General features: G+C 32.9%; 1 protein-coding gene across 6 annotated transcripts in view; it reads right to left on the bottom strand.

Moving 5' to 3' along the window:
* LOC126840486 (box A-binding factor-like) overlaps positions 1-22971 on the bottom strand; it is a 43714-nt gene extending 20743 nt beyond the window's left edge. For 2 of the 6 annotated variants that reach the window (XM_050576268.1, XM_050576258.1), the window contains exon 1: positions 20289-20472. In XM_050576268.1, the coding sequence (XP_050432225.1) occupies positions 20289-20391 (103 nt within the window). In that variant the 5' untranslated portion in view covers positions 20392-20472. Of the gene's footprint in view, positions 1-11433; positions 11467-20288; positions 20473-22263 lie in introns of those variants that run through there. The other 4 variants (XM_050576294.1, XM_050576285.1, XM_050576277.1 and 1 more) reach the window with 4 other exon arrangements.
* Between the last annotated feature and the right edge of the window lie 530 nt (positions 22972-23501).

Genomic DNA, 23501 nt, shown 5'->3' on the forward strand with positions numbered 1-23501 from the left:
AAACAAAAACAATATATTGTTTAGACATTTTAACCGGAAAAGGAATTATAGTATTTATATTATTATAGTGTACAAAGTCACACGACAGATATTTATTAATATTTTTACCAGCTACAATGTAATACTAATCTGTGGGACGTATTACTCGGAGAGACATTCAACAATCGTCAAATATTGTGTTGAACCGCAGAAAGTTCTCGAAATATGTGTCGCCCTTGGTACGGACCGGGCTTAAGATCCTTCATGTTATTATTATGGAAAAAGGACACTCGGTGGACTACCAACCACTGCGATAATCGGTCGGTAGTCTCACGTATAGATTATTTGTGGATCAAAAACGCGAGCACCGTTTAATATGGGAAAATAGATTATTGTACAGACCGTGTACTATTGTAGGTCGTCTTCGTACACGTGTTTACACACACACACACACAAACTGTACGACTCATTGTCCGGACAATAACAAAGAAGAGTTTAATATTATAGCAATATAATACAGCTGATCTCGAAGAAACCGTGTTGACGTCAATCCCGGCACCAACATGATATTATTATTGGTACATTATACACGGGGATCCGGGGTTTAATCCTTTCGCAATAATTACACAGCCTAATAGAAGATCCCACATCCGATTTGTCGGAGGGTGACAAATTGTCAGAGGCACAATAATGGTAGCTGCGGACCGCAACGTCACCGTTTACACAATAAACACACACACAATAACGGATATTATTATTATTATATATACATTTCCGATAAAAGTATATATTTCACTGTCAATCAACGACGGGGTTGTTTGTCGAACCCGTCTTATACGGATTTATTTCCATAGAAATATATAAAAACAGGACAATTATTATTAATTCACATTATATTATATCATCATCGGATTGCGGTCGTACCACGAGTCTTCTCCATTGTAACCGGGGGCGAATCCGAACAAAAAAGACAATTTCACGGTGAAAGCGTGTTCGGGTCTTATTAATGACTTTTGACAATTTCCAAAGACAACTGACCGGAGAGCGTTCGGAGAAAATGTACTTATCCGGCCGACGACGTTGCACGCGGACGAGATAAACAAATAATATTGTTAAGGGTTTTACAAAATAATACAACAACAATGGGAACGGGGCGTATTTCAGATAATATTATTATTAATCGGTTAGGTTATCTATTTTAGATGAAGCCTAATTACATCAACTGTTAATTTATTTTACAGGGACGCTTAATGGACCAGCAATACATATTCTTCCCTCGACAAGCTATTACTATAATATTATGTAAGTGGTAAAAATATACAGACAACAGTAATAATGGCACAGAGCCGCCCTAGGGGAGTAGATCATTTTTATTGAAATTACTAATTAGGTTAAATCACGGTTACATAATTAAATATACATGTTTGTTTTTCGGAAGACGGTTGTTATTATACAAATTAGGTACACTCAGAATGATTCTACGGACAAGCAATTTTCAAATTAATTTCTTTCATTGTACATTTTTTTTCTCTCGTCGCAGCTGTAAGGTGTATGACATCAGACGTTTTTTTTTTTATTATACTAGGAATAAAATTGCATTGCAACGCGATTTAACATTTACTTTTAACACATTCCGCTCCATTGTTACAATTATTACCCGTATAGTGTAGGTATGTACACAGTACATGTGCAACGTGCGTACTCGGAATTGTATTATTATATTTTTTTTTTCCAGGAGTCGTATGTCCACTTAGGCAATGGTCCAGACTTTAATAAACAAAATAAACGGTTTTTCTTTTAACTATCGCTCGGGCAGTTTTTTTTATGCCAAAATTCAATCGTTAAAAAAATTAAACATTATTTAATTTTTAATTAAGTAATATACTGCACAAGTTTTATTTTATTTTTACACAAATGCCTACATTATAATATAATATACGATATAGGTACATCTAATAAAAAAACAAATTCGTTATCGACAAGGGGGACATATTGACATATTGACAGGGAGACTATAATTTTCAGACACATGTTTTGGTCTTGTACTTTTGACTGACGGGTGCACAGACGTTAGATAACCAGGCAATGTCCTATTGACAATATATACATATATATATATATATATATTCAATGTTCACATTTACATGAAATATTTAAGCCGTTTAATGGAGTCACGCAAATCGATAACAGCCATTTTCGACCTAACCCGACTGCCACTTTCATCTTGTCTAAAATTGAATTGATACATTTTCGTTAAGCCTTTTTTGTATTCCTTTTTCAATAAATTCCTTAAACAATAATTAATACATCCAGAGGGGCAATATTGAAAAAGTCGGAAATTGTGTTGCAAGCATAATGCAGAAATATTTCTTTCCCACGCTACAATTTTACAGTAGCCCAAAAAATAATTAAATGATCTAAAACGACTGCTTAAATTACGTTTTTTAAATTGTCAAAAGTGTAATAATTAAAAAGCGGAATACGTAATATATTTTAATACATTTTGTCAAATGTCTGTGATAAAATAATAATTGTTGTAACCTTCTACCCCACTTGGTAAATTCCTGAACGACTATGATTTGATGGACGTATTATTATTATGTGCAACGGAGTCATGTCAACTTGCATTCTTATTATGATAATAACAGTTTCTTTTTACTGTACACGTCCACGTATAAGATGTGGGTCATCATGGCAAGTGATCCGCAGAATTAGAGATTTAGGTGGATTCTAGCGCTCAAACGTGAGCTCCAAGTAAATACACCGGTGTGTCCTCCAATTAAAATAATGCACGCGACACTGTTTTGGTTAACGCCGCTTGCAGCAGTTATAGCCGACGGGTTTCTCGTTAAAACCAAAATAATAATAAAGTACTCAGGGCCGATCGTCGGAAAGGCTAGGTTTAATGTTTCAACCCGGTGCTGCGGTGGTAAGATAATGATGTCTGCTTATCTATTAAAAGGTTTTTCCGTATGGGCAATTATCGTATCCGAATTCTTTGTTTATTACTGATTAATCGATGGTTTATAACCCTTACTATTATTATTATTATTACCCTTTAATACCATGTTTGTACGCTGTCTCAATGAATACCATTTCACGTTCTAATTATCACGATGACATTATTATTTCTTTAATCAATTATGAAATCTAAAACACCTGACGTTACTAATTGAACGCTTTGTTTAACCCTTTTGAGTGACGCCGACAATTCGCATGATTCCTATTTTTTAAATATTGTTATCCCATTTTTCTGCTCGGAACATTTTAAGCTGGCTTGAAAGCTGTATTTTAATAGTGATATGGGAAATTAATAATTTTATATTCCAAGATATAACCATTTTTGTTCAAAGTTGTTAAACATTTTTAAAATGCATTAACACGGTATGAAGTTTCAAATTTTAAGGGTTTATTTTGTAGCAACGATGAAAGGATTGTTTTATTCCAATCCTTATTCCCGCTATTGCCACAACTCTTGTACCACCACGTTGATCAGACACATTGAATTCAATGCATGAAAATTGTATTAGCTAACTGGTAACCGTAAAGCACTCTATATGGTAATTTATAATTGTGTCAGTCGCTAAACCGTTTTAATGTGTATCTAAGTAATGTATGTCCCATGAGTATTATTATTATTTTTATATTGACAAATTAATTTCCACCAAGTACAACCAAAATACATTTGCATTTTGGTTTTCAACCAATTCGTTTGATTTTTTTACAATTTATCCTCGAATTTTGTCTCAGATATAGGATTATAACGGTTATGAGCCATATTGCTGGATTTGCCTGGGCAAAATATTATAAATATTCCAGTTGGACATTGAAAGTAACCACGACAACAGATCCCCACACACCGTAATCACCAGCAATAATTATTATCGGTCACATCAGTGCCGTTTAACGTTAACCAGGGTTGCCTGAGGCGTCACGGGAAACGCAAATCGTCGCTATTATTATAGTCCTAATTACCGATCGGTTTGGCATTCGGTGTATTGTGGCCGTCGTTAAACAAACACACTACAAACATTTGGTTAGGTTTTCTGTAAGAGCATGTCCCAAATCCTCGGGGACTTCGCTATCCCGAGAAAACAGACCCCGAACCGTCGAGTCGTGGCACACGTTTAGCAATGAAGCCGTTATAAGAATATTAATGTAGTCATCTACTCGGGTTTGACTTGCGGGCATTATAATCATTTTACGATGATATTATTCTTTGTGTGTGTGTGTGTGTGTGTGTTTGATTCGGGAGATGAGCAATTTATTAGAGTAAAATAGCAATAAGTGCGAGAGAGAGAGAGAGAGACAGAGTGAGAAGGAACCTAACCAAAACAAGCCTATACAGATGAGGAAAAAAATGCAACATGTGTCCGTTTTGTGTTTTGTATAATATTCACGCCCACCGTAGTCGTTCGTGCACGTGGAGTCCTTGGAGAATACTGTGCCGTGCACACGCTGTTTTTTTTTACATTAGTCCTAGAAACAAACCCCCATGTCTGTCTATTTTGGGACTGATTTTCGGATCTCGCGAACCTGTCGCCAAATCTATAACAGTATAGAGATTGATGTTAAAATATTCTCTTCTTTTACTTGAATTTAACCTCGACAAATACAAATATAATACACGCACAGCGCTCATTAAGAGTGTAAAGAGTACAGACCAGTCCATTGTGTTTTCGAATGTAAGCCGAGGAGGAATAACATGAGCCGAGCATTAAAAAAAAACAAATTAAACGCCTTGGTCTATTAAAATATTACTCACGATCGAAACGCCGTGCCGTATGTACATTAATATTGTAACAACCGAGCGCTTTACTGTGCTGCATAAAAAAAAACATATACTACAAGTCTCAAAAAACTGTAAATCAACGGCCCCCAAGTACTTTTATAGTTTTCGACAACATGTAAAATATAGCTGAAGTGTCAACGACAAACGAGAAATGTTACCCCTTTAAACGTTTATAATTTTGAATTTGTATGTACTTACACATGATAACTCGGTCTACAATCTAAGGCTATCATAATCCTAATGAAAACAATTTGAATAACCAATACCGTTTGTTTGAACTCAAAACATAGTTAAATATTACTACTTTAATAAAAAGTTTAAACTATTTTTCCGACCTCGACTAGTTTATTACAAACTAGAAAAAAAAAATCAAAGATAGGAGGATTAAACAAAGTCAAATGACTCATTCTAGGTTTCAAAGGAACAGCGTTAATACTACCCGAGTAGTTAAAAGTGTAACATAATTTGTCGGATCGCAATTTTCTACACGACATCATGACAGATGACTAAGTATTTTTGAAAATTTAAAAATAAACTACATAATATGCCTATTCGGGTGGGGCGGATAAGGTGTTATGTTGGTAATTAGTCATACGCATAAATGTGATGCTCTAACATAAATGTGAATAGCTGTTAGACCGCCGTGTGACGTCGTGCCATTACCGTTTTTTAATAACTTAGATTAGAAACAATTTTATGTTTAGGAAAAGAATAATATAAACAACTCGGTATCTTAAAAGAAAGACGGTGCACACACACGTGTAATTTTTTCTTGTGAAATCACAAGTTGGCAGTTGGTTTTATGTGTACAAAAATAATTATACACATAAAAAAAAGCATCGTGGGAGATCTTCAATTAGGTCATATTTTTTTTGTTTAATCAAATATAAATTTTTTTAAAACATATCTTTGTTTAGGACAGTAGTAAACTTAAACTGTGCATTTTAGTACACTACAAAAAGCTTTAATGTGCTTTTGTAATTTTTATGTTAAAAAATCATATTTAATTTCTCATTACTGTCTGAGAAAGTTTTCTCCGTCTTACCACGTATATACATATTAGATTATTTTAAAAACAGCGGACTTATAAAATCTTTCATTAATTATTATTACTGATATATTTAAAATAAATGGAATAAATATGAAAATGTGTATAAATATTAACAAACCGTTAGTAAAATTGGTTCGTTAAAATTCATTTAGGTTTAATTTTTAAATAACTAATTTTAATACAATATACCCGCAATCTGTTGTCCATCGTATATTTTGCCAACTGCACTCAACTCACCATCCGTAATAATTTACAAATTACCGTAGATAAAGCCAACAAACGCATTAAGTGTTTAAACGGATCGTGTTAAAAAAAAAAATATATATATATATATATATATATATACTGTAATAATAGTCAATCTTTAGTCAAATCGTCCGCCAATTTCTCAATAGAGTCTTTTTATGATAATTTAGCTAATTTAAATCTTGTTTAATTTTACAATATTTTATATTATAATAGTATTGTTAGATTATAATATCCAATATTCAGTATTGCAATTCTTCCCCATTACATAGTTTTCCAATTGACAATATTGACGCTCATCTTCCTCCTTAAGAAATTAATTTTACAGTGGAAAGTGGTATTAAATACGTTTCAAATCATGAAATGATATACAATTGGAGTAGTAAACTATGCAAGTATAATAATGCTCTCTCAACAATGTCAATTGAACTGAATTATTTAACAATAACAGAATGGATACTAACATTGAACTCTTCTATAATACTGTATATTCTTTTGTACATGGAGTTTACTTAAAATTTTAACCTTAACTGTTGTCCTGTTGATCTACTTATTGAAAAACTAAAAAAATACGGCATCAATAATACTCTTCTTACACGGTAAATTAAAAAAAAAAAAAAAATCTGTTTCAAACAGTAATATAATATAATTGTTATTCAGATCCTATTTCAGTGTATTCCTGTGTTCGTCGAGAAGATCATCAATTAGCTATCTTATTTCTTATATTTATAAGTGATGTAATATCGGAATAAGGATTTGCAATTGAAGTTAGAGCACTAAGAGAAACGCTGAAGATGACATAATTGCTCGACGTCGAATATAAACAAATTTTTGCTGCTCTATAGCATTAGAGCATACTTATGATTTTCATGGTCTTCGATTACCGAAAACCCGGTTTCGTTTTTTTTTTAAAAGCATAAATGTGTAATAGAAATGTACATTTTCTCTAATTATTTTAAACTTTTCATAGATATTCGGTTGTACTTCATTATATTGGCGCGAAATGCGGTGTAAACTGCATTGTTAGTAGGCAATATAATTAAGTTCTGGTGAATTTTAAATTTTCGTTACAAGTTTAAGTATGCAGATTTGACGTCTTAAATGAAGGGCGAGACGGTCTCCTTCGTTGCATAAAGTAACATACTTATATTTTTTATTTAAATTATATGGATTATGGATGTATTCTCGAGCGTCGGCAGCTTCGATTAAACTAGATAAGGAAAAACTACAAATTCGTGCATATAATAATAATAATAATAGTGCACGCTACTTAATATTATTATTACAATTATGACTTCAACGAATTGAATAATTATGTTTACACTTGCTAGTATAATAATAATAATAATAATACAGTTCCGTAGTTACAAGCTATTATACATAACACATATATAATATTTATTTAAATATGTATACACATAAATATATATATATATATACATGTGTTCGGCTATAATCGTAGCGCGCATTATTTCTCGAAGATAACCCCGTCAACCTCTAGTTTTAAATTTAATTTCCTCAGAACTATCCTCTTACAGTAATAATATAATTATATAATATACATTATAAACACTGAAGCCAATACTTCTTCAAAACGTTTTCGATCAATTATTATTTCACACATGCGTCCCGAAACCATCATCATCAGCATCATTTTCATCATTATGGTATATTATACCGGATCAACGTGTCGGAGATAACGACTCGTTATAAAAAAAACGTTGTTGTACTATTAGAATATTATAATATGTACATCCAAAACGAAGAAAAAACTTCAACATTTTCATTTTTCAACGTTCACAAAATATTACATCACCGTGATTTAGGGTTCGCCGAGTTTGGCTCGAGTAACTAGGTACTAGTAACAAACTAAAATAAGCATAGTAATTTTTCTCAGGCACAATTAAATTATTATTATAGTAAAAAACACATATTATTATGATGCATTTTGTCACGGATCGCATAGTCAACCAAATATTGTGTTGGCGCGCGCAAGAATAATATTGTGTAATAATAATATGTAACATTATGTACACAAAGAACGGTCGTTCATCGTAGAAATACAAAAGCGTTATTCTTTAAAATTTTTTTTTTTTTTAATTATTAATAAAAATAATTACCGATCGATACTACTGACATACACAATCGATCAGCCGTTTTTTCTTGTTGTCTGTACTCATGGCGTTTCAGAGTCGACGGTCACGCAAAAAGTGCATAATTGACAATATGTATATTTTTTTCATTTTATACATCTACACGTACGGCCTTGGACGGAAACAGCTATTGTTTTCATAAGCGCTTAATCGCGGTACAGAAAATCCGTCGAATTTCTACACCTATTCGTTGTGCGATCATTTATCGCCCACCTCTCGGGCACGCGGTGTAGGTGATCCATTTCTTCGCTGTGTATAATATTATTATGTTATAATGTTGAGTTAACTATTTACAACATCAGACAGTCGACCGTTATTATCCGGAATCGGATCTCGGCGACAAGAGCGTTGATTTAAAAAAAAAACGCACAGCCTTATTATACTTTAATGCATACTTATATTTTATTGCATAGCTGCCCATCATGCCATAGCATATCTTCCCATGCTGAACGAATTTTTATTTTTTTAATAATAATTAAATAGTATCTTATTTAAAAACATGTGTTTTGAACTGTTTATGGGCAGAAAATATTTTTAAAGTAAAAATTCCACTATATTTTTGAAATATTCATATTATACTTTGCCGTGTAAGATTCTTTTGGAAAAATTGCAGGCCTCCAACAAGTACATACGCGCGGGAATGTTACCACTCGACCTTGGTCGCACTTGGCAAGCGGTAACATCGGTCTGGTCGCGGATATCACACGGGCACGTAGGTGAAACGCGAAAAACGCCAGCAGGAAAGTCTCATCGAAAGTCTACACGGTTGAAGTACACGTACACATCAAGTTCATTTTATTTTACACGCCGTGTCAAAACGTTTAAACTGGCCGCAAAATAACAATTTGCATACATTGGTCAAAGCAGGTTAGTCGGTTAGATGTTTAAAAGTAATAAATCCATGGCCTAATTTAATACTGTTACAAGTACGATTTTGAGCAAAGAGTACACTGAATAATAAGATGATTTTTTTTTTAAATAATAACAAAACAAAAATAGGAGATGAGAGAAAAAAATGCTGTAGCTCCGTTTATTGGCCGTTGTGGCCAAAGCGTACTTTTATGAGCACAGTCAATAAGGATCTTTTATGGGCAATTCATTTTTTTTGTCTGACACCATCCCACTTTTTCTGTAGCGGTCCGCATAGAATCTTAACATTTTGATGACACTTCAAAAAACAATTTTATTATACACGACGTACATCGTCGGGTTTTTTTCTGTGGTGTATTAAATAACAATAATATTTAACTAATGCGTAATTAGAAATTCAAATAAAAAAAAAAATAACTATAAGTGAAACTATTAACGATAGAAACAAAAACCGACGAAATAGGTAGGTTAGACATACTGTTTATTGTTCCAAAAATGTTAAAAAAAATTTGGTTACTACTAAACCAGTAGGAAATTTTGAGAAATAGCTAGTTTTCACCTATGTTTATGTCCTCGTTAAGTAGTTAAATTGGAAACAAATATTATTTTGTGAGATAAATGTATGCAATTATACAAATTAAAAATATTATATCTACTTTGCCTATATGCATACAATGGATCTACAGGTCATAACTATTAAACAGTAGGTATTTTCAAATCTGACATTTTATTATTTTACTGAAATCGATTTTAATAAAGACTTCTATTTCTATTTTTATTAAGTCAATACATATAATTCAATAGAATATTCAATACATTATTATAAAGTCAATTATTAAAATAAAAATAACTATGTAATAGAATTGATAAATATTTAAAATTAAAAAAAATAGTTCGATTTTTATTGCGAACATTAATGACGTTTAGTAAATTAAAAATTATTCCAACCAATTTATCAAAATAAACACAAGAAATTAATTTGCTATTAAATTAAAACATATAAATTGATTAAATATTTTGTTTAAAATACTTTATTTCAACACCACATGATGACGTAAACTTTTCACGGGTGATAGAATTAAATATTCTATCCATTACTACAATATTAAATTGTAGATATTCTGTAATATAATATTATAATATGGGAAATTAACTGAGGGCCATGGGAGTATAGGTTGTACCAATAACATGTACCTATGTGTAATTTGTAGTCTGTCCCTTAATTTCAGGCGCCGACGCGGTTCGTAGCGATAATTACTGACAACCGTACTAGCGCAGTTGGCGCACGTTATAATATTATATAATGCAGTTTTCAACAAATCACTCACAACCAGATAAGAAAATGAACAATTACTTGGATTATTCTATACTAACTTATATTTAAATACTTCAAATTGAAATCGAGTATGGCGAACATCTATTAAACATGCTACTTTGATTTAAACCACCGATTTTCTCTTACATTGTTATCTCGACAAATAAGTATATTGAGTAATTTTGTCCAACAGAATAAATAATTTTGTGATATATAAAACATTTGTTTTGGCCAACGCAGTAGTGTAAAAATTCATCTTCTTCAGTACAGCCAAATTAGTTGGAAATACAATTAAGATTAAACCAATAAAATACATTCTAATGACTGTTAAATGATTTTCTTTACGCCTCGCGCAAACTGTTATTATATATTTTTTTAATATTGTAAAATACAGTTATAGTTATCACATAATTACATTGGTTATTGAAAAACCATTTGTTAAGAAAAAATATTTTCGCCACATAGTTCTCAGAAACACCATCACTTCTGTTCTCCAACAACAATTATAATTACACACACACACACACACACACACACACTATTATATTATATTACATTAATGTTCCAGAAATTAAAATATCAACGTTAAAAAATAGTGCACAAGGCAGATAATATATATTTTTTTAATTGTCGTCATTATTGCTTTTTATGCGAGACAGTGTTTCATTTAATAAGTAATTATTAGCTGTTGAATAACTGTTGACCGGTCGTTTAGAGATTTAATCCCGACACAAATGGCTTGTTCAATAATTAAAAACATGGACTTTATTGATTCACTACGCGCAAATAAGTATTTCCAGAAATATCTCTTGTGCCCCGATTCGAGTTTGTTAGGTTGTTGCACGGCTCTTTCACAACTAAGTTGGTCAAAACCTGACTCACGATTGTTGCCCAAGTCCCTTGAACCGTACTGTTGTACACTTACTGCACAGCGGAACGACAGTCGGATGCAAAATATGAGGATATAATATTTGAAAATGTAAAACAAAATAAAAAATAAAAAACAAGTGCGCCAAACGTCACGTACCGATCACCGCCGTCGTTGCAGTTCCCATGAGTCGAAGATGTATTGCCACACGCAGCACCTGCACCACCGCGCCGACCCATTAAAAAACGTTATTATGGGAAAATACGAGAAGGCGTAAAGTTAAACGCAGGAGAAGTAAAATAAAAAGAATTTGCAATACTTATTCGAAAGAAAAAAAAAACCCGAGAAATATGTCAACTCGCATTGTAAACGCACACTACTCTGCTGCAACACACTCGGGCATAGTAATTCACTCACATGTGCTCGACAACGGTTATTACTACTACCTATACCTACGGTGCACAACACACACTTGGAGTCGTATAATAATAATTATTATTACGGCCATAAAAAAAAATCAGAAAAGCCGATCAGGTGGAAGAACTCGAATAATGGTTACAATAAACGAACGGGAGTCCTTATTACATAAATCCACCACAATGGAAACAATCTAAATATCAATGGCTTGGTAAACGTCGTAAGTACAATTTTAGGTAGCTGTATAATGCAATAGAGGATAAGGTTTTTTTTTTTTGCAAAAACGTGGCAAATAAATATCATCTTTTTTAAACAGCTAGGAAGCGTAAAAAATTAGTAACGTCGATTTTGTACATGAAACATTTTTCATTTAGACCATCGATTGTAAGTCCTTTACCGCTAGGGACAGATGTGGAAACGCTCAGTGGACCAAGTCCTATCCAGTCCGTCTCTGATAATCATTTTTACCTTGTCTCACGCATATATTAGTCTCATTTTTACTATTATTCTAATTCGTTCTCGTACGAAAATAGTCACGTGTACAAGGGGCAAAAACTAGGCAATTTCTAACCATTACAGTTGGGCCACTAAATCGGTTCTAGGTCCTAGGTTCGAACCGCACCGTAACATCCACTCGGCTATATTCCACTACAAGTTCCTCTACTCTACTCCATCCTACTTCCACGCTACAGGTTTAGTTTCATATCAGTTAGTACAAAAATATGTTCTCTTAAAAAAAATGTCAATTTTCCATTTGTGTTTTCTTGTAATAATTTACTAATCCTTCAGCGGTTGTCTTGTCAAATAAAGTTTACTTACAGTTTATTTGTTCTTAATATATAAGTGCGATATAATGATAGCCAATACACGAATTTCAAGAATATAAAGTATTGACATCAACACGGTTTGCATATTATTGTATACTATTATATTGTATTTATATACTCGACACAACTTAAATATAATATACTTCATAGTTCTCTATAGTTCGCCTAACATAATAATAATAATCGAATCGGTTGGTTTACAATGGTTAATCGTAATCAATTGTTTGTAAAAGTGACGACCGTATTTGTTATAAATTGTACATATTAATATTGTTTAGCGTTATCGTATGTGGATTATCAGTTTTTATATGATGGCGTACACGGTATTAATTGTATAATACATCAATATTAATAGCCATGAATCGATTACGATCAATGTCCCGAATATGTGTAACAACCACGTGAAATGGAATGTACAATACTCGTTTGGGCTTATTTGTTCAAATAATACACAACAGTATCGGTTATTATACGGCCAAAACTATTTGGTCAGTCTACTTACAGGCGAAAGCGACTAGAGGAAAATTGTACGGTACACCCCCTATTTATTGAGGATCGACATTTTCTTTTAAAGCATAAAATGTAATGTGTGATTATTATGTCCGTGGTGATTTTAGACTAATAACATCTATAATTGAATCAAACATGATGACTACTAACAATGACTGATGTAATAGTAATTAATTTTTCCAGAGAATATAAAAAAAAAAGGATATCACATTCTCATACCCTAAAACCACTATGGACGAGTAAAACGCGTCCTCTGAACCCACTGTCACAATTAAAAGAAAATCGAAAATGGTTTTGTTTTAATAAGCTAAAGAAAGTGTATACACGGATCTTTTGTTTCGTAAATCCCATAGCCGACGAGTGTGCGAATAAATCTAACGGCAATATAATTACTCGAACAATTTAAGTATGAAAAAAAAAATTAAGCAATAGCAGTTGCTGAACAACCATAACTAATTTTCTTATGCATATACTCATTATTGTTATTGTTAATTTTTTTTTTTTGTGATCCGTAGTCGATTTAATTATTGTGGTTAAGTCCTGCGTGCGTATGCACGTTCTAGAAACCAAAGAGATCAAAGATCATCCCTCTGTTCCCTCTCGCCACAGCTCTCTAGCACGCTATAGTGGTACGGACATCATTTGGCATAATTGCGTTACAATAATTACATGCCTACAACACGTTCGATTTAATATAAATTTTTTTGTTTTCCTTTTACACTGCACAAATTTATAATTTTCAGTCCAATTAAAACAAAACGCATAGATAACACTCCTATAATAGTAATACCGTACAGTCTAGATAGTTTACCATATTGCATTAATGTTACTGTTATTATTATTATTACTAACCATACCGTTAATTTTTTTTTTTTTCTTGACGTTTAAGGGCCGAACTTGTTATAATCTTTACAAATATATACTGTAATGCTCTCAAACGGGGCAACTTTAGTTTATTATTACTGTAGAACACTTTTGTAGGTACTTTTCAGAGGTCGGCAATGGTATAGGTCAAAGATACTCGATACATGTATTAATATCAAGAACTGTTTGATACATTTATTGTTTGGATCTTGATACTATATAAAAGAAGTATAAAAAACCAGTACAGTGGGGTTGGGGCATAGTGGGGACATAGCATATTTGAACGGGAGGTTATAGGCCTATAGGAATCTTTTAAACAGATAATGATAAAATCACTTTCAAATAAACTCTTGGGTGCGTATTTGTAGATATAATATATTGAAAATCGTTGTCAATAATGTACTAAAATTGTATTTTAGGTAATAGGGTTGATCGTCTGTCTTCAAAATGTTGCTGTCGTAGTTATCCATTAATCGTAAATAACAACATTATGAAAATATTTTTCGGATACCTGTTGATTGTTTATTCACTCACACATAACAACCTGGAAATTGACTGCGGTCAAATGTAATTTTCCCCTTTTATTTGGTTTTCCTTTAATAAAAAAAAGTTTAATTACAGACTTTTGAGAAAATTGTAAATGTTACAGGTACAACTTTTACTTTCTCACAGTGTTTTTATAAAGTCAAAATGTAAAACCTCAACACTGTTCAAACCCATTACATATATACAAAATGACGTCGATCACAATCTACAATTACCACATACATTATCTCACTCATAACACTCTTTTTTTCCCATTCAAACTTATTAACTTGCTGGTCCGCCGTCACATGTTTAGGGGTAGATTGTGGATTTAGATTCATTAGTTGGATCATTTTCGGATCTATCCGTTTTTTCATTAGTTAGCTGACATTTCGGACCTATTGCAGGGTACAGGTTCAGAGAAATATTCACTGTCCAGTGTCACGACTGTACATGTTAGTACAGTTCTCTGAAGATGGACCCGCAACGAGTTCGGAACCGTCAGCTAACTAATGTCAACTTTGATAGATCCGAAGATAATCAAACTAATAGTTAACACATTATTCAATTGCATACATTTTATTTAAAACAAAGTGTACTTTGTTGGGTAATAGTTGGCCAATTATTAATATTCTGTACACAAAAAATAACGATTCGCAAAATCCTCGGTTCTTAACCCGTACAGGTCACATACGTTTTTACAGACAGTATAACAAAGTAATTAAAACGAATTCCCCAATACGTCATTAAGATCATAGCTTTTTCGTTATAGATAAAACAATGTATTATACCGTTATAGTTCGGCGACCAACGGCGGGTTCATTAGTCGAAAATAAATTATTTTTAATAGTCACGTTACACCGTTCTTTAAAAAATGCGATTTTTATTTTTTCAACGCGCATTATGAATGATTATCCTTTGTTTTCTCATTTTATATTAGTAGATTTAATGGGGCCAATATAGGTGTGCTGCGACTTACAGCGGCTTATACGCTGCAAAATAACAGCTCTACATAAGTTCTTCCTATACACATTATGACTTATTATAATTGGCTAAATTAATATTTCCTTGTTGTAGGAGTTTAACTAATGGATATTGAATAAATTATGAGTTCACTACTAGCTGTCTATGTGATTGTACACTCGAATCAGTAACACGTTAGTTTAAATAAAACTAATTAATCAGATGCCTAAAATTAAAAATACTTCAATGTACAAATATTTGATTATTATCATATTTTATAACGTTACATATAAATCAGCGAATATAATTATTATTGATTACAGCTTTATCAATTAAAAATGATCGAAAGAAATTTAATTCTATGGCACAATATAATAAAACTACAAACAAATTGTGCTTTTAAACTTAATTAGGTGTGAAATTAAAAATATAATCAATTCTACTGACCATAAAAGTGAATCACGTATAAAGTAAGGCAAACGCATAAAGGTTTTATTATTACAAGTACAGTAATATATACATTTTATCTAGTAATATTTTGTGCCAATTATTGTACTACAAAAAATGATTTTAGTTCTATGAATAATTAAATCTTTTAAGCTAATACGAATCCATATTATAAGACAATAGACAGTCGAAACATTAATATTTGTACACTATTTTTTTCACATATCGGCGAAAGACATGGCTCAAGCAAAGAATTAAAAGATCAATTATTCTGTCAAACAATAACGTATTCGTATTTGTTTTGGAAAAATTGATGACGAGAACCAATGAGGGGTAAGTTAATTTCGCGTCACTAGTATTGTGTTATCCCCTCCCCGACCAACCTCCCACTTAAGCCGAGTGATTTTTTAAATATTTTTTCACAGTACAATTAAATTTATTAAAATTACGTCTGAATGTTCGTATTTTATTTTATTGCAAAATAATTAAACAATAAACTTTATTAAAAAAATAAAACCCAGGTTGCCATGAATGACAAAGTACACTGCTCAATTAGTGTATTATTTAGTTTATTAGCTAGCATTATTATTATTTTAATATCATAACTACAAACGTATAGTATAACTCCTAAAACAATTTTTAGCAATAATTTAATTTAGAGGTAAAATTATTTTGTATATTTATTAATAATGAGGATGCTTTATAGGTAATTAAGGTAATGTTTTTATCAGACTATGACAGCCATGAATTCTAAAATAACAACAAAAAGATATGAAGGCTGTGATAATACTATAACCACCAGATTTTCATAAAAAAATTGAGGCGACTGTTGTGTCTGTGCGTGGCAATTTTTTTGATACATCGAAATATTTATTTTTTAATGTTTAAAGTTTAGGTTTTTAAGTTTTTTCCATAAATTATAAAAAATGAATAAATTAAGTAATCGAAAATTTAAGAACGCTCAAGCACTGATATTGTTTTCCTCTAGTTACTGTCAAAATGTGGTGATTTTACAAAAATTCCAAGACATTCTAGTTTTCATTCGCGCAAATCTATTTTGATGAAAAATAATTGTTATTTTGTCTATGGAAATTACGACTGACAAATAAAATTACAATCAATAAAGAATTCTTATTTCTTATAGTTTAAGCTCTAAATTAGGGTTTTGCGAAAAATTGCCTATACTCTACTCCTTAATAAATGGGTGGACAGCGTCCCCTCAATGGGTAATTTTATACTCTAACCCAAATCTAAATAGCATTGGGACGACAAGTTAAAAGATAATGGGAAGTTTATGTCGAGTACTGTTCATCAGTATACTATAATACTGACAGAATCAACTCTTAGTTTAAAAACCCAGCTACTTAATCATACAAAATGCCCTAAACATTTTGTTAATTTTTTATATTTTCTATTATACAAAAAAATTTAAAAAAAACGTCGTTTCAGTAGTAAATGCAGTATGATCACGTGTGTTCCTGACCTTTTAAACTCTCTTATCTTAGAGGCAACAAAAAAACACAGACGTCACCGTAATAATTTGCCGTTGCCTTGGCTGTCGAAGCGTTCTGAACATCAAAAATACCCAACTCTGTACATTAGGACTATCCTAAATAAAATTGATGGAATTGACTTTTTACCAGAAGTTATTTATATCAATATAACTAATAATATACTTATATTATAATTATTAACATGTTTTATTCTTTATTTAATGGTAACAAATAATTTCTAAGCAAATGACAGTTTTTTTAGTTATACGATGGAATATTCCTCCGTTTTTGAGCTTGCTTGACAATCGTTTTTGATGAAAATTTTTTTTTTTTTTAATTGAATCTTCCATCCATTTTTTATAATCAAATTAATACATTTATATTATTAACATTTTTGCAAATACGTTATCTCAATTTAAAGCATTCTATATTCTGTTGCAATATGTAAGTAACTTATAAATTATAATCTATAAAAGTTTTCAGTTAAAGGTGATTCATAAAAGGCGTTAAAATTAACACCATATTTATTTAAAATAATGCCGTACGACACAAAGCGTATTAGTGTATTTGTCTCGGCCCATTATTGTATATGAGCTTAATATTATGTTTTTGTTTAATTTTTAAATAACTATTGACTATTTCGATAAACAAATAATTGTATGCATTATGTATGGCAGGAGGGTTTAATTTCTACAACTCACCCCTCCAAATTGCGCTTGTACAATTATTTTTAGTGATAAAAAATATTAGTCTTTGGACACTGAAAATGGAAATACACGTCGGACTATTCTAAATTTATATTGTTAAATTCATTATTAATTGTTAAAGATACTTTATTATTAGTTTATATAAAAGCTTCCACCCTTCATTAATAGGGTTTCTGAAAAATACAGCCTCTCACTAAATATCCTAAACCGAATGCCTTAAAAAGTAACAGTATGCCGCACCGGCGTCTTCTATAAAAAAAAAAAATACTCATTTAATTACAACTGTCACCTTAATTAATTAAAAAATATAAAATAGTTTTTAATTACTTAGAATCAAAATTATTCATTGGCAAAGATTCATTTTTTCCTTTATTTTTTCATTTGTTTATAAAAAAATATTAAGAATAGATAATAATAAAAAAAAGGCTACGGCAAAGATTGATAATGTCTTCACTTTACATTGTGAAAGTTTGGTTAATCTACTGTTAGTACTGGCCTCACATACTCATCCCGCACATAGCAGTTTTATTGGTAAAAAAATTGTAATTTACCTATAGAAATGACTGTGATAGTCAGACAAAAAAAAAAAGAAACCAATAAAGAATCGTCATTATTGTATTAATAAGTGTACACTATGGTTCAAGCTCAAATTAAGATTTTGCAAAAAATTGCCTATACTTTAATCCTTAGAAATGGTCCTATCGCTTAAATTATGTTCATAATTCACAAGTTGAATTTTTTTAACCGAATTCAAAAAAAAGGAGGTCTTCACGTATGTATTTTTGATATAATATGTACAGTACACACACTTAACATTTTTAGCATTTAATTTTTAAACTTTTAGCAAATACAAGGTTCGACATAGTGGCCAAAGAGTGTCTCGACCCAAAGCATGTGTAGTAAATAAAATAAAGTTCATCTTAATTGTACAACAGTAATTTTTAACAAGGGTACGCATAAGTTCCCGACAAAAATCACACTTCACTGGCCAACTTAAAAAAAAAATATTTTGGACAATCATTACACACATATCATGTTGAGCAACGATACAACATTAATAACTACATATTTATTAATAGTGTACCGTGTTGCGATTTTTACCGGAAAATTCGGCACTTGTCAATATTGCAGGTATAATTATAGGTTTATATTATATCTTGTATTTCATTAAAATAACCAACATTATGAAACCCGACGCCAGTATAATAACTTATAGGCTAATCGGCAAAACGTCGCGCAGTCCGGATACAAGTATAATAGAGCGGTATCAAGTGTAGTAATAATACTAATAATGTAGATCATTATACAACTATATTATACGATAGAACCGATAATAGTCGACAAAGTGGGCCCGTGGAAGACCTAGCCGGCAATGGCGGGTTCCAAACGACAGACGGCCACGGTAATTCCCTACGGTTACCCCGACGGAAACACGGCATAGGACTATTATTGCCGCTTTATTTATACACGACGTATAAAAATGTGATTTTTTTGTGATATTTCTCCACGTGAACGGTGAACCGTCCGTCCACCGACACCTATATTTACCCCGCGAAACCGAAAAATCCACACGATATATTTAATTGAAAACGGTACAATATTGTATTTGGAATAATCATAATAATATAATAAACGGTGTGTAACTTTTTTTCCCGTACATAATAACGTCTCGCTCGCTCGGTTCGGCCGGCCTATGAACTTTGCACCGGGACCGGCGCGCGATAAGCCCCATATTATTATACATTATTATATTTAACATCATTATACAGTAACCGACGGACTGGCACACTAGAGGACGACCGTGACGCTAAGAGCAAGGGGATAGACAAGAGATAGATAGACAGATAGAGAGAGAGAAAGATTCATCACAGCCGAACGCGGAGGAAAAACCATTACACTAAAATACACATGCGTGCGTATAGGTTTAATATAATATAAATTGAAAATAAAACCTCCGTTATCTGCTCCGAAGGCCTGCGGACGGAGGAAACCTTTGACCGGCGTTTATCTCCGAACTCGTTAAAAATCCATCGAATTGCTACATCGGCCGAGCAAACGTCGACGCTTACGCACGCACGCACAGGCCGAACGAATGAACATTTTTCAATAATAATATTGTAATTATAATTATTAACACACACACACATCTTGTATATATATATATATATGTAATGTATGTATATTGTTGTAATATACATACATTATTATAAAGACCGAGTGGAAGGAAAAAAAAATGTATAATATAATAAAAACCGACGCACCGTTTTGTTTTGTGTGTGATTTTTTTTTTATTCGATTTCCGACCGTCGGCATATTGGAAATTATGTAATGCGATTTGTGTAGATTTTTTATAATTTCAACCATTTTTCCCGTTTGGATTTTTTACCCCGTCGGATCCGAACAGAGACCGCGCGAGAGAGGTAAAACTGAACGCGGCAACTGTACTCAAACGACTTTTTGCGTACAAAATACACACACACACATAACATAGGCACAGAATGTAATATCATTTAATATCATTGTACACAGATATATACATACATTTATTATTTATCTAATCGGGTACACGGCTGCCACGGTCGTAGCATGTCGTAGGATAAGACTTTTTACATTATGGGCGGCCCCGGCTGCTGATACGACGGGCCGTATAGCACATAATATTACAATCATTCAATGATAATACTTCCTATTTCATAAACGTTATTATAATATTAATTATTATAATTATTGATGAAGGGTATGCGCCGCCAACCAGATAAGGGTTTGTTCTTGGTTGTTTCTACTACGATATCGCCCTCTGGTGTGACTGATGGTCAGTGAACTTGTTGCCGCCGACGGAACACCGAAGATATTAACGCACAAATAATACCATTAGGACAGACATTCCGGCTAATGGGCAACCTTGACTTATGGAAATCGGTCATCATCTTCATCGCGGCGCCAACGATTAGTAGTACCGAAATTAAAAACGATACTGTGAGAAAAAAATTTAAAAAAAAATGCATTTTTCTTCGGTCCGCAAAGCTCAACGGAAATAAATTGTTCGTAGAAGTAAATCGAATTTATTATGATTTATGACGTTGCCGATTCTCGTTAACGCGGTTTGACGCAATACACCAATTTGGACAATTTTTTTTAATAATATTAATACTATAAAACTGTATTATTATTATTATGTACCCGGCGAGAGGCCCCGTCAAGGCGCTTGTTCGCTACAATGTAAAACAACGTTTCGTTTTAAAAACGAATTTCAAATATAGAACAAAATAGTATTATGTAAGACGTAAGGTTTGATATAATGAGTTTGATTTGACTTTTTGCCCTCGGCCGTCGTTGAAAAAAATCATGGAAAACACACTAACGTGAGACGTTATTAGTAATTGTAGTAGATCGGTGGACACTGATTTTATTAGACCAAACGTGTGTTGATGAATACACCAAATGCCGAGTCTTGCTACATACATGACGACAAACAATAAGCTTTAGGAAAAGGTAAATTCAATGAGCAACGGCTAACGAGTAACAATAGTTTTTAAAATACTTTTTACAACATAAAAGCTTTGGATGAATCGATCAGACCTAACACAGTTGGCCGGAAAAACACCAAACAGGCGGGTTAATGCCAACTATGTACCCAACCCGGATTGTATCTAGTGATCGCCAATACTTCGGCTATCTGGTTTGCCACATCTGTCCGCGTACCGAATACGAGACAATCAAGTGTTTTTGAGACGATACACGGTGGCGTATACTTTTCGAATCCGTCTGAAGACGGTGTTTGGCCAGACTTTAAAGAACTCTGGCCGACAGTGCAGAAATTAACGCTCATATCAGACCACCGACAGCCGCGGTGATGTTTTGTTTTATAACGTAACAACAGTAATAATATAAAAACGACTAGTTTTTTAACACCATCGGCGGACGCGCAGGACCGGAAAAACCGTATAAGCCGAACGTGGACGGGCACCGGTACGCGTGTTTGCGGCAAAACACTTATCAGACTTTTTTTTTGGTTGAGAAAACACGGTTAAAAATATAAATACATAGCTAGATACTCGTAGGCGGCACGACCCGCGCCCGTTGTAACAATTCACAAATTATAATAATTAGAAAAAAGAAAGAGATATTATAAAATAAATACTCGACGGTAACGTTTTGATCAGCGCGTTGAGTTATATTTAATAGTAAATAATAAAATATTATTATAAAAACCGTGTGTCTGCTGTATGCACTTACCAAAAGCTCTCAAGTAAGTGGCGTTGTTGTTGTTGGCCGGCATGTTGTATCGTCCGCCCGTGTGTTGCAGATAACGCGTCCGGTCGGCGGAGATAAGGCGGAAAAGCGCGTATTAAAAAAAATAAATGTACCAATAATAATAATAATAATAATAATAATATTATTGAGTTATCGTAATATTTTTATCGTAATACTTATTATCAACCAGCCGAGTCTAATGGGTAAAAACTTTCGATAAAAACGCGTCACGCGGTACCTGCGAGTCGGCCACCAGTGAACGACGGGCCGTGTGGTCGTCGCTTCCGCCGACGGATGTTGTGCTGGTCGAGTCCGGCAAAAGAGGAGGTAAACAAAAATACAAATAAATATATATATATATGTATACTATAATATTGTCTAATGGCTCTCGTTCGATGCAAAAATTCTATAATAAAATATACTAATTAAAAACGGTTGGATTATTATTATTTAAACGTGTTTTTTGTTTTATAGTAACGAGGCGAGAGACGATGACTTACGGGATGTATATTATTAATAAATATATATTAAAATGTGTTTTTTTTTTTTTGAACTACGATAAAAAAAAACGATCAATGTGTAAAATTGTTTGTATCTATTATACATACACGTATCTATATATTATTTAAAAAATATGTTTATATATATATATATATATATAGACATATATATTATAATAATCTAGCGGACTCGTCCAGGGCACCGCGACACGGCCGACGGTTATCGGTATAATATTTGTAAAAACACACACACAAGAGCGCCAATAATATCGCGTTCGGCGGGTGAATCACGCGCGCGCGCCGGCCGGAAAAGTGAACCGGTTCGGCCGAGGCGGCGGCGGCGGCGGCCGCGCACGTTGCCCCTCCGCGTCGCTCCCCGTCGCTGGGCCGCTACCCGCCAGGCCCCTCCACGTTTAGGCCAGGCGGCGGCCACCGCGGGACGGCCCACTTTTCCATCACTGGTCCACGTTTACCGCCGCCGCCGCCGCGGTCCGGGCAGCCTCCACAATCCGCGGGCTACGGTCCTGTTAGTAATTTTTTACAATCACTTTTTTTTGTACGGGAATTTTCATTATTCGTATAATCGTTTATCGCATAGAAAAGCTTCTCACAAAATGTGAAGAAAAACCCAATAATTAGAATTTTTTTAAAAAAATTTCAGTACCGTAAAAACTTACGAGGACGCGATACCTCCATTTTTATTAAGGAGAGGCAATTGTT

This window comes from Adelges cooleyi, unplaced genomic scaffold (assembly GCF_023614345.1).
Source record: "Adelges cooleyi isolate 19-005CV unplaced genomic scaffold, UGA_ACOO_1.1 ACOO_flye_CR_arks_rails_tigmint_CR_PRNA_108, whole genome shotgun sequence".
NCBI lineage: Eukaryota > Metazoa > Arthropoda > Insecta > Hemiptera > Adelgidae > Adelges > Adelges cooleyi.